The 13,642-nt window shown below is 38.0% G+C and overlaps 1 protein-coding gene across 1 annotated transcript; it reads right to left on the bottom strand.

Annotated features, from left to right (window-relative positions):
* Window positions 1-5,482: 5,482 nt before the first annotated feature.
* nmbr (neuromedin B receptor) lies at window positions 5,483-13,259 on the bottom strand. The gene is made up of 3 exons (XM_056269506.1): window positions 12,786-13,259; window positions 9,873-10,218; window positions 5,483-6,758 (listed from the first exon to the last, which is right to left on the bottom strand). The coding sequence occupies exons 1-3, from the start codon at window positions 13,172-13,174 to the stop codon at window positions 6,375-6,377; spliced, it is 1,119 nt and encodes a 372-aa protein (XP_056125481.1). The 5' UTR covers window positions 13,175-13,259; the 3' UTR covers window positions 5,483-6,374.
* Between the last annotated feature and the right edge of the window lie 383 nt (window positions 13,260-13,642).

Here is a 13,642-nt window from a genome sequence, read left to right as displayed (position 1 = left end):
CCCTATTCTCTTAATGAGTAATGGGTGTGTGTTGGGCGTAACGTGCAAAAAAACAATCAGAGTCTCATCTCCTATTCCCTTTAAAAGCCAGTTGCGCTCGCTCCATGGCAGATTCGCTATTTACATGGCGGAATTTGCAAGTGGAAAGACTGAGCGCTTTTTCCAAAAAGGAAACGGATCTGCTCGTGCGCGAGGTTAAAGCGCTCAAGCAGACCATCTACCGGGACAAGCCGGATTCCACCATATCTTTATGTAGACAATAATAATCTTTTACATTGTAATCCTTTTCATTTTAATATTTGGCATGTTTGTGTGCTGCTGCACGTCCCTGTGTGTGTAATAAGCAGACTGTACGTGCGTTGTGGACCCGCCTATAAGCTCATATTACTAATGCGCTCTTTAAAAAAAAAAAAATAATACTGCGCCTTTGACTTTAAACCAGGTTTCAGTTGCCTCAAAATAGCAACGCGCCAATAATGAGCCTGAACACACCTCGTTTTCAGACCAGCACGCCCATGGGAGCACAAATGGGCGCAAATGCATTTGCTATTTAAACAACGTGGCGCAGTACGTGAAAATGATAACTGCATCGGGCTGAAACTAGCAAAAAACACTTGTGTCATGCCTGGAGCTGCATTGCGCCGGGTGTATAAGGGGCTTTCGCACCAGGTAGTTCTATGAACTTAGTTCTAGGAATTTTAGCCACCAGGGTGGTTTCCCGAGAACTAATGGTCCCCTTAGGAACGCTTTCCTGGTTGCATTTAGCCTGACGTCGTCATACTCAGATTCTAGTCAGAATGTGAGTCTTATACTGCTCCATTGGGCTGTGATTATGGGGCGTGTTTCAACCGAACCAGGAAAGAAATGCCTCTGCACTCAATTGGATAGACCGAATCCCGTAGGAAGGACGGCAAAAACATAAATGACAAATGCCTTGATCGCCGTTCTCTGTTCCTCTTTTAAAATGAATGTGCTGTATCTTCTATAACAGACGCGATGGCTGAATCTACACATCTAAATTCTCCAGCGGCAGCCATTCTTTGTTGTAAACGTGACGTGGATGATTATGTTACTGTTGATCATCTGTCCATCATCGTATAAAGCCCACCCTGACAATTTGATTGGTCCGAACAGCTTTGGTTTGGACTTACTTGCTTCACAACGGATCAAGTCCAGACCAAACTTCCCATCCTCAAATGTTGTGGGCGGGGCTAAGTTCGGCTGGGATCCAGGCTAGGTTGCATTTGCACTGTAGGATATCTAAAGTGACTTAAGCCGCGTGTTGTTGTGACTTTTATTTTGACGGCGCGGCGATTCTGAGAAAGCCAGCCAGAGCCTGAGCAAACAAACAGTGCTCGCATTCTCTGTGTTCATTAGTTTACGTTTACGTAGTTTATGTTATTAGATAGAACTGTTATACATTGAAGTAGACAGCCGTGTGGTTGATGTCCAGTGTTGCTAGCTGAGCAGAAATACATAATCATGCTTCGCTTGGTCCCCTCAAAGTTGCGTTGGGTTTTCTCCTTAGCGTAAAGGTTAAGAGGTCCATCTATCACTGTTTTCCATGTTCGTAGAGTTAGTTTGTGAGGTAAATATATAGGCTGCAATCAGAGATGGGCAGTATTTTTACTACATGTATTTGAAATACGTATTTAATTACTTTTGAGTATTTTGTCATTTGTATTTTCCTTAACAAAAATAAATAAAAAATTATTTGTAATTAATTGAGGGACTATAATTTGTATTTAAATTACTTATAGGCTACTTATTTAAATATATCATTTTATTTAGCATAATATTAACTTTCATCACCAGGCTCAATCCATATAAAATACGAATAGGACTACCAAATTGCCTATCACAGTTTTTGGCTATGCAAGAAAATCACATGAGTGACACATCTTATTGACCCTGTTCACATTTCCGGGTTTCTCAGAAGTGGAAGGAATAGTTTGGTAAACTTCTATAGCAGTGAATGAGAGACTATATTAAATATATTTTGTGTGTTTACATTTGCTCAAATAGCAAAAGAAAAAGGCCACAACAGTGTTTTCAGAACTTTCAAAAAGAGTGAAAAAATAGAGAGAGATTAATAACAGCAGTCAGAAGAGAGAAAGAAGTCAACTTCACTGTTTTTGTAGCCTAATATACTGTAATAAAAATATAGTGTTATATGTACATAGCCTACTTTTTTTTTTTTAAATGTATATAAAAAACTTTGCAGGATTTACGATGCTGATTTTCGACCAATTAGATGACCGTTAAAACGCGTCATTATTCTGTGAAAAAGGCTTGCTCATTGTGAACAAGGTCAGACGCAATTAAGTAAAGAAGCTGCTTTTGTGCTCAGTCAAACTGCTTTAGGTAAAATATCTAGTACAATATACCATCAGATATTGTTCACTGAATGTCATTATAGGAAAGAAGATTGATGCAAATAGCTAGAACTTGTAAATTGACTTGCTAGCTAAAGAGTGACATGCTCTGTCTAGTGAAGCGTTGATCGTAGTTAAATTTGTAGGCGGGTGGGGCAGGTCAAGTAAAAAAAAAAACTTTCTGATTAATTGCGGGTGGGTTGCAGGCAGATGATATAAATCTTTAATGATGGTAAAATTAAAACAACTTGTAGGCCTACATATGAATGTGAGTGTGTTGCTGAAATCTGAGTGGTTGATGAACTGCCAGATAGCCTACAAACAAAATTGTCAAAATGCCCACCTTGGAGAATATTTAAGTAAACACAGTCGGTTGTTTCTTAAATCAATGTAAACGTTCCACTGTGTACGATATTCGGACTCTCGGAATTCGCAACCTAGTGGCTGGCGAAATTATCTTTTATTATGGCAGTATGCGGCAACATAGCCTACGTTAAAATCGCATCTTCTACACTAAACAACGATATTCTGATATTCTATACTCTTAAGCCTGGAACACTCCAAGCCGACGGTTGGCCGTCGGGCAGTTTTTGTGCGTCGGCCAACTAAGTCTCCTGTGTTTTTTAGTTTCCAACTAAGTTCCGCACGGTTACGTGCCGTCGGCTGAAATTGGTCCTCGTCGGCTTTGTTTCGGCCGATTCGACATGTTGAATCGGCGTTGGGCCGTCGGTGAAAGAGGGAACTCTGATTGGCTGTTCAGCTTAGTGAAAGAGTCAATGAACGAGAATAATAGCAAAACAGCGAGCAAGGAAGTCAAAACTCTACAGATAGAAGGCTGTTCTTATGTTACGTCATCTTACCTTAGTGTTCCTTGGCGAATATTTCAATATTTAGTCGAGCGGAGTGGAATAAAGAAAGTGTTTAGCAGGATTGATATGCACACACTGCTTTGTTTACGGTATGTGTATCTGCAGCGTCGGTTTCCCCTTTTTGAATGACGAATATAGAGAATATATCTGCAGAAATAGACAGTTGTCTCATTACACACAGGCGCAGAACGCGCATGCTAGCTGACAGTCGGCAGTAGTTCTCTCGGTGTGTTCAAGTGCAGCTTTTTACCCCGACGAGAGGCGACAACACAGTCGGCTTTCATCAGCGGTAGTTCATCGGCGTCGGCTTGGTGTGTTCCATTCTTTACTTGTATTAAACTCCACAGTTACTCTCGCACTTTAAATTATTGTAAATTTTGTTTGTATTTTCAAATTACAAATTACTTGTAATTACTTTTTATTAAAGACTTTTTTCACAGCAGTATTTTGTATTGTATTTAAATACATTTGATGAGTAAGTATTTTTTTGATAATTTTTGATGTATTTGTGCCCATCTCTGGCTGTAATCTGTTTGTTTACCATAGACACAGCGACCCCATAGACTTCAACGGAGAAAAGTGAAGTCAATTAGAAGCACTCACTTCCTGATGGCTGAGAGTACTGCGCAGCCTCAAACTGAGCTTGACGACGTAGATGTGATGTGAGCAACCTGTCTGACAGTTGTAAGTCTTCTAGTAGCTGTGCCAAGAGGAATCTGAATCATTCCCTTCCGAATCTTGCAGAGATGGAGAGCGTGAGTAGGAGCTGTCCATGAGCTAGCAGCAGGAGCAACTTTATGACTCTCTATGGGCTTCTCCCTTGACTTTATGCCTCCACGTCCCCCCGATTGCCCGCGAGCTTCTCCTCCTGTCTATATGGTAATTTCTTTACTGTGCGACAGAGAGTGGCGCGGTTATGACGCAATCGTTAGCCTATTTTTTACAAAAACTGCTTCTACGGGGCCATAGCGTAAGATACAAAGGTAATGGAGCCTTTTATACATTGTCGTGTTTCTTTATAAATAAACAATGGACAAATGGAGTCTTTAAACGCCTCAGATGTAAAGTTAGTCGCTTTCAAAGTGACGCTAAAATGAATGGGAGTCAATGGAATGCTAACAGCAGGTGATGGCTTGCTAATCAATGGCGGCCCCCAAGGAAGCTTCGGTTGCCGGCTGATGGATTACCCCCTTGGTGTTTACAGAGCTTTTTTAAAAATGGCGGGTGCCGGTGTTTCACATGCGTTCGCCCAATCAGTGTATATTAATGTCACTGGTTGTTCGTATTGTGCTGGTTTAAACCCTAGGCCTACTCTGAAGTAGGAGCTAAATTAGTTCCTCCAAATGGAGTTCCTATAGAACTAAAATCGTTCCTAGTTCCAGCGGTGCGAACCGGAGATCCGGGTACTTCCGCCAATAGTTTTGGAACTATGAAAAGGTTCCTCCGGTGTGAAAGCCCCTTATGATAGGGCCCTAAATGTAAAAGTAAAAAAAAAAGAGAAAAAAATAACTTTTGAAACAGACCTGTGGAGCCAGTGAACATTTTCTCATTAAAGTAACTTTGATGCCCAGTCTGAGCAAATCAAACTTTTTCATCTTTCTTTTATGTATTTACTTTGAAGGGATATAGGACACCGGATATATTACTTGAAATTGTTGAATGTTAAATTCAAATGTCACGATAATTTTCAGCAATATTAAAACGCATTGCTTTTGGTCAAAGATTCTGTGTTGAGGGGTCTCTTCACAAGGACAAATTATTGTAATTAGTCACTAATTTCATTTTCCATTAAAATGGATTTCATTGTTTTGAACAAAAATTAATTACAATTATTTATTATATATTTATATTATGATGACCTATGATAGATTTAAAGGTCTAAATGAAATTGTGAGCAGTAAAATGTGTGTGTGTAAGTGTCTATGTTTTGAGTAAAAATGCAAGTATTCAGTTTTAACAGGACTTTAGTAAAGTACACATTTTCCAAAATAATGCCTCAAGGACCACAAGATCACAAAAAGCACATTGAACTTTGTTTAGGGCACAAAATCATGTCACGACATTGATGCTTCATTTTTGCAGGTTTGGGACCTCATGAAAGGCTCGAAACATGACTGCCTGTTTCAGTTCAGTTTTCCGATGACAGTCGCTAAAGTTTATAGGTAATATTTCCACCTCACAACTTTATGATTATTCCACACCATTAGATGTGGAAACAAAGCACTCCAAACAGAAAAAAAATGATTTAAAGATAATATATTGCAATGCAGTGATTTAGAGGATAACATTTGCTGATGAATATAAGAATGATACACTGCATGCGTTATTCATATTAGTCTGCCATGATGATCTTGGCGTTCCTTTCCTTTGACTCATATATCGGAAGCTATAGGGAACGTGTCTCAGAAATTTATATTCATGTTGAATCCTAATCTGTTTATGCATATATTAATCTAATCACCACAGTTTACCCTTGAGCGTGTGACCTGTCTGATCTATCATAGACATTAACATTCACTGGAAAGAGCCATGTCATTGCTCCTAAATTGAATATATTGTGGATATTGTTGATTATTATTGTTATTGTGAATTACTGAGAAATAGAATGCGACCGTAGGCAATGTAAATGATTTAAGTGATATCTCTGTAATACGCTTTTCCGCCTGGTGAAATCAAAACTGCTTTTCCAAACATTCATTTACTGTATTAAGTGCACTTTCCATCGATGAAAGTTGAATTTTCATCATTTGACTGGATGAAAAAGGAAAAATGATTGAGCTGAAAAGCATTATACAATAATGGAAATTCTAGTCCAATCTTTTGTACAGAGCTGATATTTTATACAGGCAGAAATTGTGTTTAGCTTGAGGAGAAATAGAATTAGCCTTCAGTTATCAGCGGGATATCCATTCCTTTCTGTTTGCAATAAGAATAATGTTTCAAAAAATAAAGCAAATTTCATTCTGGGCCTCAAGCGACGTTGCAACCTTTGGGAAAAACATACATGCAATATTTACAACAGTAATCCTTCTGTATTTCCTGCTTCAACAAACGCCCATTTACCCAGCTGGGTCACCAAACTCTTCAGTTGAACCTATATGTGAGTCCCCAAGCCTTAAGAGAACAGCTGCTAAATGCAGACTCCTGGTTTTTGGCCATGCCCGTTGGCCACGGCACTTGCGTTCTTCCTGATGGAGGTCATGCGGATAGCAGAAGTGCTCTGAAGGTAGCTGGTGTTGCGCTCTTGGTATTTGCGCTGTCTGCACAGCAGCTGGTTGTTGAAATGCCTTCTGAAGCTCTCGCTCAGCAGGTACAGGGCAAATGGGTTCATGCAGGAGCTGGAGAAGCTCAACACTCGCGCCACAAGCGTGATGATGAGGTGTGACAGCGAGGAGTCGATCTGCCGATAGTTGAAGGAGCGGTACATGTAGAGAACGTGGTTGGGGAACCAGCACAGTGCGAAGAGGCCCACAAACACCAGAACGATCTTGGCTAGACGCTTCCTTGTTTCCGTCTCAAAAGAGGGAAGGAGAAAAGTTGACAGATAAGACCACTCAAATAAAGTATGAGGTGCATTTTAGATGAGGATAAGGTCAATAAAAATGCATGCAAGTTCAGTACTGCTTCCTCTAGCCTGATTCTGAACCCGGTAATTGTCGTTTTAGTTCTTGCAGACGGGTGTTTATGTTTCAGTTACACTATCGGTCAAAAGGTTGGAATAATTACGATTTTTTTATTGGTTTTGAAAGATGTCTCTTGTGCTCTGCATTTATTTGATAACAGTAAAAACAGTGATATTGTAAATATTATTACAATTTAAAAAGCTGAATTTTCAGCATCATTACTCCAGTCTTCAGTGTCACATGATCCTTCAGAAATCATTCTAAAATAAGCTGATTTGCTGCTCAAGAAACATTTATTATTACCAATATTGAGAAAAGTTGTCCTGCGCAATATGTCTGTGGAAACTGTGATGCATATCTTTGATGAATGGAAAGTTCAAAAGATTTTATTTTAAATATAAATCTTTTGTAATATTATAAATGTTTTTACTGTCACTTTTGATCAATTTAATGTGTCTTTTGCTACGTTAAAGTATTAATTAGTTTTCTTTTCTTAAAACAAATATTATTTCCCACACTTTTGAATGTAAGTGTTTCCGCAAAAATCTTGGCAATGTTTTTCAGAAACACTTTTTGTTATACTCTCTTCACATCTTGATTGCAATCAATAATAAAAGTGGTCTAGATATAAAAACAGGTACCTTCTTTGAAAATCTCAGAACAAAAAAAACGTTTGCCAAACGTGACAACGACAAAAAAATCATTGCATTCGATCCGAATTCACGGCACGTTGTAATTTCCGCAATTAAGAGTTGACTACCCGTGATGTTCTACTTGGAGCTGTTTACGTCCTTGAACTGCTGTTCTATGTCAACACTATCAATGGCTAAATGAATCTGCAGCAATCAGGTGGTACAAATAAGACATGTACTGTATGTTTGTTTACATTCATTATTATTGTAATGTTATGTGCTTTGAGACATGATGTAATTTAACGAAGACTCTGCTCTGGCTGTGTGCGTTCATGTGTTTTGGAGGAGGCGTGGCTTTGGAGACGCTGAAGGGAGGATGTGATCTCATGCTTTCAAAGCTAGCTTGCTATTGCCTCTCCAAAATTGCCCACTCTACCTTTTAGCAGCAAAACTGTTTTCAACATTGATAATAATAACAAATGTTTCTTGAGCAGCAAATCAGCATATTAGACTGATTTCTGAAGGATTATGTGACACTGAAGTAATGATGCTGAAAATTCAGCTTTGCCATCACAGGAATAAATGACATTTTTAAATATATTAAAATAGAAAACAGTTATTTTAAACTGTAATAATATTTTTACAATATTAATGTTATACTGTATTTTTTTTAATCAAATATAGAGACTTCTCTCTCGATAAAAAAAAAATATATATATATATATATCGTAATTATTCCAAAGGTTTGACTGGTAGTGTATGTTGGTTTTTGCTTTAAATTCATCTTATTCATTTAAAAGAATATATCTTCTTTTGTTTTCCACAGAATACGGAAAGTAAATACAGGTTTGTAACAATGTGAGTGTGAGTAAATAATGTCAGAACTATCCCTTTAAGTATGTTTTTTTTTTTTTTTATCGGTTGGCTCCTGAGATTCTGCAGTACTGATAATGCATAATTTACACGGTTCAATGAAGTACATACAGTGCAATACAAGAGATTATATCCCAATAAGCTATTCATGCCGTTCAGAGAAATGAATGATAAATGGATGAACAAGACTGGTGTTTTGTCTCATGAAATGCATGATTACTCATAACCAAAAGAGATAAAACCAACGGTAAACTTCATAGGATGATACACTGTACTATCAAGGGCAAGAGGGAGCAAAGAATGTTAGCTGCCTTGAAACAGCTGCTAAAAGAGAATATTAACGAGAATATCTGTCATCCTTAAGGACCCTTGGAACAATGCTCAACTGATGATTCATAGCCCATGCAGCGAAAGATAAAGTGCCCTGTCTCAAGAAACTGTCAAGGGAGCATTCTGTGAAGGGTGTCCCTCAGTTCAGCAGAGGCTCATTTTATATACGTTCTCTTAAAATGTTTATGGTTTGGCTCTTGGGGAAGAAATATTCTCTTAGATCATCATAAAACGGCCAATTCCATTTTGTTACTGCAAATCGACATTTAATTGCAAATAATGAGTAAGGGTTGTATTCATTCCGATTCAATTCCTGAATTTGAATTGAATTTGTATTAAGGCAGCATGCAGGGTTCAAATCTATTGAAAGTCATATAACTGTGATTTTTAACTACAGTATACTGTAAAAACATTTTTTTTTTAAGTTGTACATAAAACAAGAGAATACTTTCATTTTACTTCAAATTTTACCTGTCATTCAATGTGTTACTTGTCATTTCTTTGGAATTATTTATAGATGGATGGATGGATGGATGGATGGATGGATGGATGGATGGATGGATGGATGGATAGAGAATGGCATTTTGAATTTATTTTTCTTAATATTTAATAAATTAACTTTTGGCAAACCAGAAGGGTATAGAATAGATCATTTTGGATTATGTATCCAAAATACATTATCCATCTCCATACAAAATACTTTATCCACAAAATACGTCTCTAATAACTTATCTGACCATCTGTAAAGCACTTTGGTTCAACAAATGTTGTGTTTATGTTGTGCTCTATAAATAAATTGACTTGACTTGACTTGACTGTTACCTGTGCATTGTGCGCAACATTTCTTCTGTAGTTCAGTAAAAATTCGAATACTACTTCCTGTGGCGTGGCGAATTGATTTGAAATTCGCACTCATTCTTGAATTTTGACATTTGCACAGCCCAACCAATTAGCACATAAAGCACATTTTAGGTTAACCTTTTTCCAGTGTGCTTCCAATGACAAATCCGAAATATCTGTGCTCTTATCTCAACTGTGATATCTAAAACATGATTGATGGATTGAAGCAACAATCCGCAATGCCTGAAGAAGAACTTATTTTGACAAACACAGAAGACTGGCATTCAACCATGCATGTGAGCTTTACGCTCTTCCCCTGGAACCTCTTACCTGTCTTTTGGAGTGCTCACTAATCTCACCTGGCATATCGTGAGCACTCTTGACAAGTGTCTTCGCGATGTGGTAGTAGTAAACAGAGATAATGCTCAGAGGGATGAGGAAGTAGACGAGGAATATCATAATCGAATGAATCTTGGGATGCATCTCGTTGGAGAGTGGATACGGCACACAAGCGGTGAACGTCATGTTCTTGTCAGGCATGTGAACCACCTGTGAAAAGACTGCCTCGGGGATAGCCAGCAGCACTGAGACAACCCATATAGTGATGGCCTTCAAGCAGGTCCAGAACACTGCGCTGGAGGTCTGGATATCCATGGGATTCACAATAGCTTTGTGTCTAAAAGAAACATATGTGAAGAATTGTCAGCACACAGATTGCTGTGACTTTCATCCAGGTTGAGAATTGATTGAATTGAGAAATTGCCTTGTTTATCATCAATTTAACATAGCTTGAGGGAAAACACTGTGTTCTTATCTGTAGTCAGATTTGATTCTGTGCTAAGGTTTATGGTTATTCCTCTGCAGGATGTGTGCCTGTTTATACTAGATCTGCTGTTATTATTGAAACACGTTTTGAGAATAGGCATTTAACTGATACATCTCAATTTTCTATTCAGTTTCATTCCATGACTGTTCCATGTTATTGAAATTATTGATGTACAGTACAGAGATACATTTATCTTATTGGATAAGCTTATTATATGACAGTTTGATTCATGACATCAACACTTTACACACACTGAATTTACACACACACACACACACACACACACACACACACACACACACACACACACACACACACACACACACACACACACATATACTGTATATAATATGTATATAACAAAATATTAAAACATGGCAGTACTTTCAAAGGTTGCGACAAATGATCATTTTCAAGCCATAAAAAGATAGTTATATAAGAAGAAAATATCTGATATATACAGTATATATATCAGATATTTTATTCCCTACTTGAACCTAAAAAACCTTTACACTGGCATTTGGCAATACTAAGTCTAAAACTACATGATCAAACTTATAAATGATTCATCTAAGGTTTTTCTCCCAAAAGAAAAGCTGTCCTATACGAAATACGATATTTCCTGTGCACTTCTTTCCGATATTCTGCACCGGCTGCAAAGCCTACAGAACTGAATAAAGTAAACAAAAAACAATAGAGAAAATTCATGGAGGAAAATTGGTTGCTTTTGTTCCAAGGAAATTGTCAATTTTCTCCTATTGACAAACCAGTCGGGTTTGATATTCGACAGTGTCCTTTAGACATTCTGCTGCCATCATCTCTAAGGTAAATGGAAATCTCATATGACAGCATCCTCCCCCTAACTTCTCTCCTCCACCAGGTTCTATTGCCACGGGCATGCTTTTTCCTCTCTCAATGAACACAGACTGCCCTGCCTGAGGCATGGGTTAGCTGGGGAGCGCCACGATCACAGCTTGGTTTCTCCCTGAGTAAACAAGTCTGAGTTGAGCATATATGAACCGAATAACATGCAAATTAACTTATTTGAACAAATGATTTCATTTCACGCATGACTGTGAATCTTGACTAAGTGCTAATCAGATTGAGTCTTCAAAACAATCATTTTGTATGACGATGCAAATAGTCTCTTTTCTGTTGCTTTTCTGCTTCAGGCAGAAGCTTGTCATATATATAATTTTAGACATGATTCCTTTGGCCTGGAGATTGATTATCCCAAGTAACTGTACACTGACTACATTTTGCATCACGATTGTCATTTTGGGGAACGGAACTTTTAATGCAGCCTTCAAATCAATAGCAATAAATGAGCACTGCTTGGACCCCAGGGTTGTGGCATAATCACTGTGGCACAAATGAACTTTCAGGTGCTCTTAACAACAAACAGACTGAGCAACAAATCAGGCTAGGAAAGGTCATCACCTTTAGCTGAGGCCCCCAAGCACTGAGACAGAAGTGAAGGATATGGGCAGAGTGAAACAGAGCGGACATTTGTCATCTTCACCACAGATACTCGTCCACATTTGTAATGCTCTTTCACAGACTAATGCTCTAATGCAGCCAGAGCTTGTCAATTAATAAAACAGTAATATTATGTTGACAATCATCATTTAGGATTTGTAATCTACTAATGAGAACATCGAATTCTGAAGATACTCTTTTCAGTTGAAGTTTATAAAGGAATATTTGTTAATTCTGGTCACAATGTATGCAGGTTTTCTTGAATGGACAATCATTTTTTCTAAGCTTTATCCCAAATCTGCTCTTTTGGCTATAATGATGTCTCTTCACTGCGGTGTGAGTAAATCAGAATAATAATGTCATGGGTTATAGGCTGTACAGATGACTTCCAGCCTTCAAAACAATATTTATGTGTACAGAAAGTATGAAAACAAACTGCCTAATCAATCTTTCATTATCTGTCCAAATCTGTGCTCCGAGCACACCTAACCCCATCACGTGTCAGAGAAATGAACTGCATCTTTGTTGTTGAGAAATATATCTCTGTTGAGTCATGAATCAAATTTAATACAGAACCCCTTCAGGCAGTTTGCCAAATGGGACATGATATCTACAGCATCAAGATTAACTCCTCTGTAAATCAATGTATATTTGTATTCATTTTGCTCTCAGCTACAGGTGCTTAATGAGGAATTCTATACAACTTAATAAGCTAAGAGTATATATATATATATATATATACACAGTAGCCTATATAATGCATGTCAATATATACATTTGTTTACAAACACGAGGAATGAGCTATAAACAACGAAACACACACACACACGTTGTTTATTGCTAATTTCTCTTGTTTGTTTTAGTGGTTGTTTCAGACATTGTCCTCATTTTCACAGTGGCAGTGATTGCTGTTTATTCATGATTTTTTCCCCCCTTACCTGTCTGCGCTCAGTGCCGTGAGAGTGAACACGGAGACTCCGACCGAGGTGAGCTGGATCACCGGGATCATCTTACAAGCCACAATTCCAAAAATCCACTCTTCATAGAAATACCTAAACGCGTCCACTGGTACACAAGTGACCAAAAGCAAAAGATCTCCCACAGCCAAGCTGGAGATGAAAATGTTTGGTACACTTCGCATCGCGCTGGTAGTGATGAATATTTTCACAAGAGTGATGTTGCCCAGTAAACCAACTGTTATGATAAGTATATAGACCGATGGGATAACGCAGCGAATGATGAAATGCACCGTTTCCCCTCCATCGGATGTCCAGTCATCTGTGAAGTTCTCATAGGCTGAGGTATCCTCAGAGAAAGTGTGATCCATATTTCGGTTTAGTGGTTAGAAAGCAAACGAGTTAAAAATAATAAATGGATGTAAAAAGTTGCCCTGTTTTGGAAAAGAGAGAGAGAGAGAGAGAGAGAGAGGTGCTGTCCGCAAAACTTAGTGCTGAAATGAGCGATGTCTTCAGCCACGTCCCTAAAAGTTGACTGGCTTCTTTGAAAGGCAGGGACAAGTAAAGGGGGAGCCTATGGCAAACCATCTTAACATTTAATCCTTTAAACTAACTATTATGTATTGAGGCTATTAATACCTATTTTAGACTACTAATAAATCCAATAGTGACTGGTATTGTTCTCAATTTCTCATTTAGGCTACTTAATCTATAAGCTAATTCATTATTTGCCACTAATCATCACTATACAGTTCCTGTGTATATTCGAGTTGATTCTGGTAACTATTCCGGTTTTACTATTAATTATTGGATTCATTAGAAAACTACTGGAACGAAAA

The sequence above is a fragment of the Rhinichthys klamathensis genome, unplaced genomic scaffold, assembly GCF_029890125.1.
Source record: "Rhinichthys klamathensis goyatoka isolate OS25496 unplaced genomic scaffold, OSU_Roscu_1.1 h1tg000281l_1, whole genome shotgun sequence".
Lineage (NCBI taxonomy): Eukaryota > Metazoa > Chordata > Actinopteri > Cypriniformes > Leuciscidae > Rhinichthys > Rhinichthys klamathensis.
This window is presented reverse-complemented; position numbering and strand designations above follow the sequence as displayed.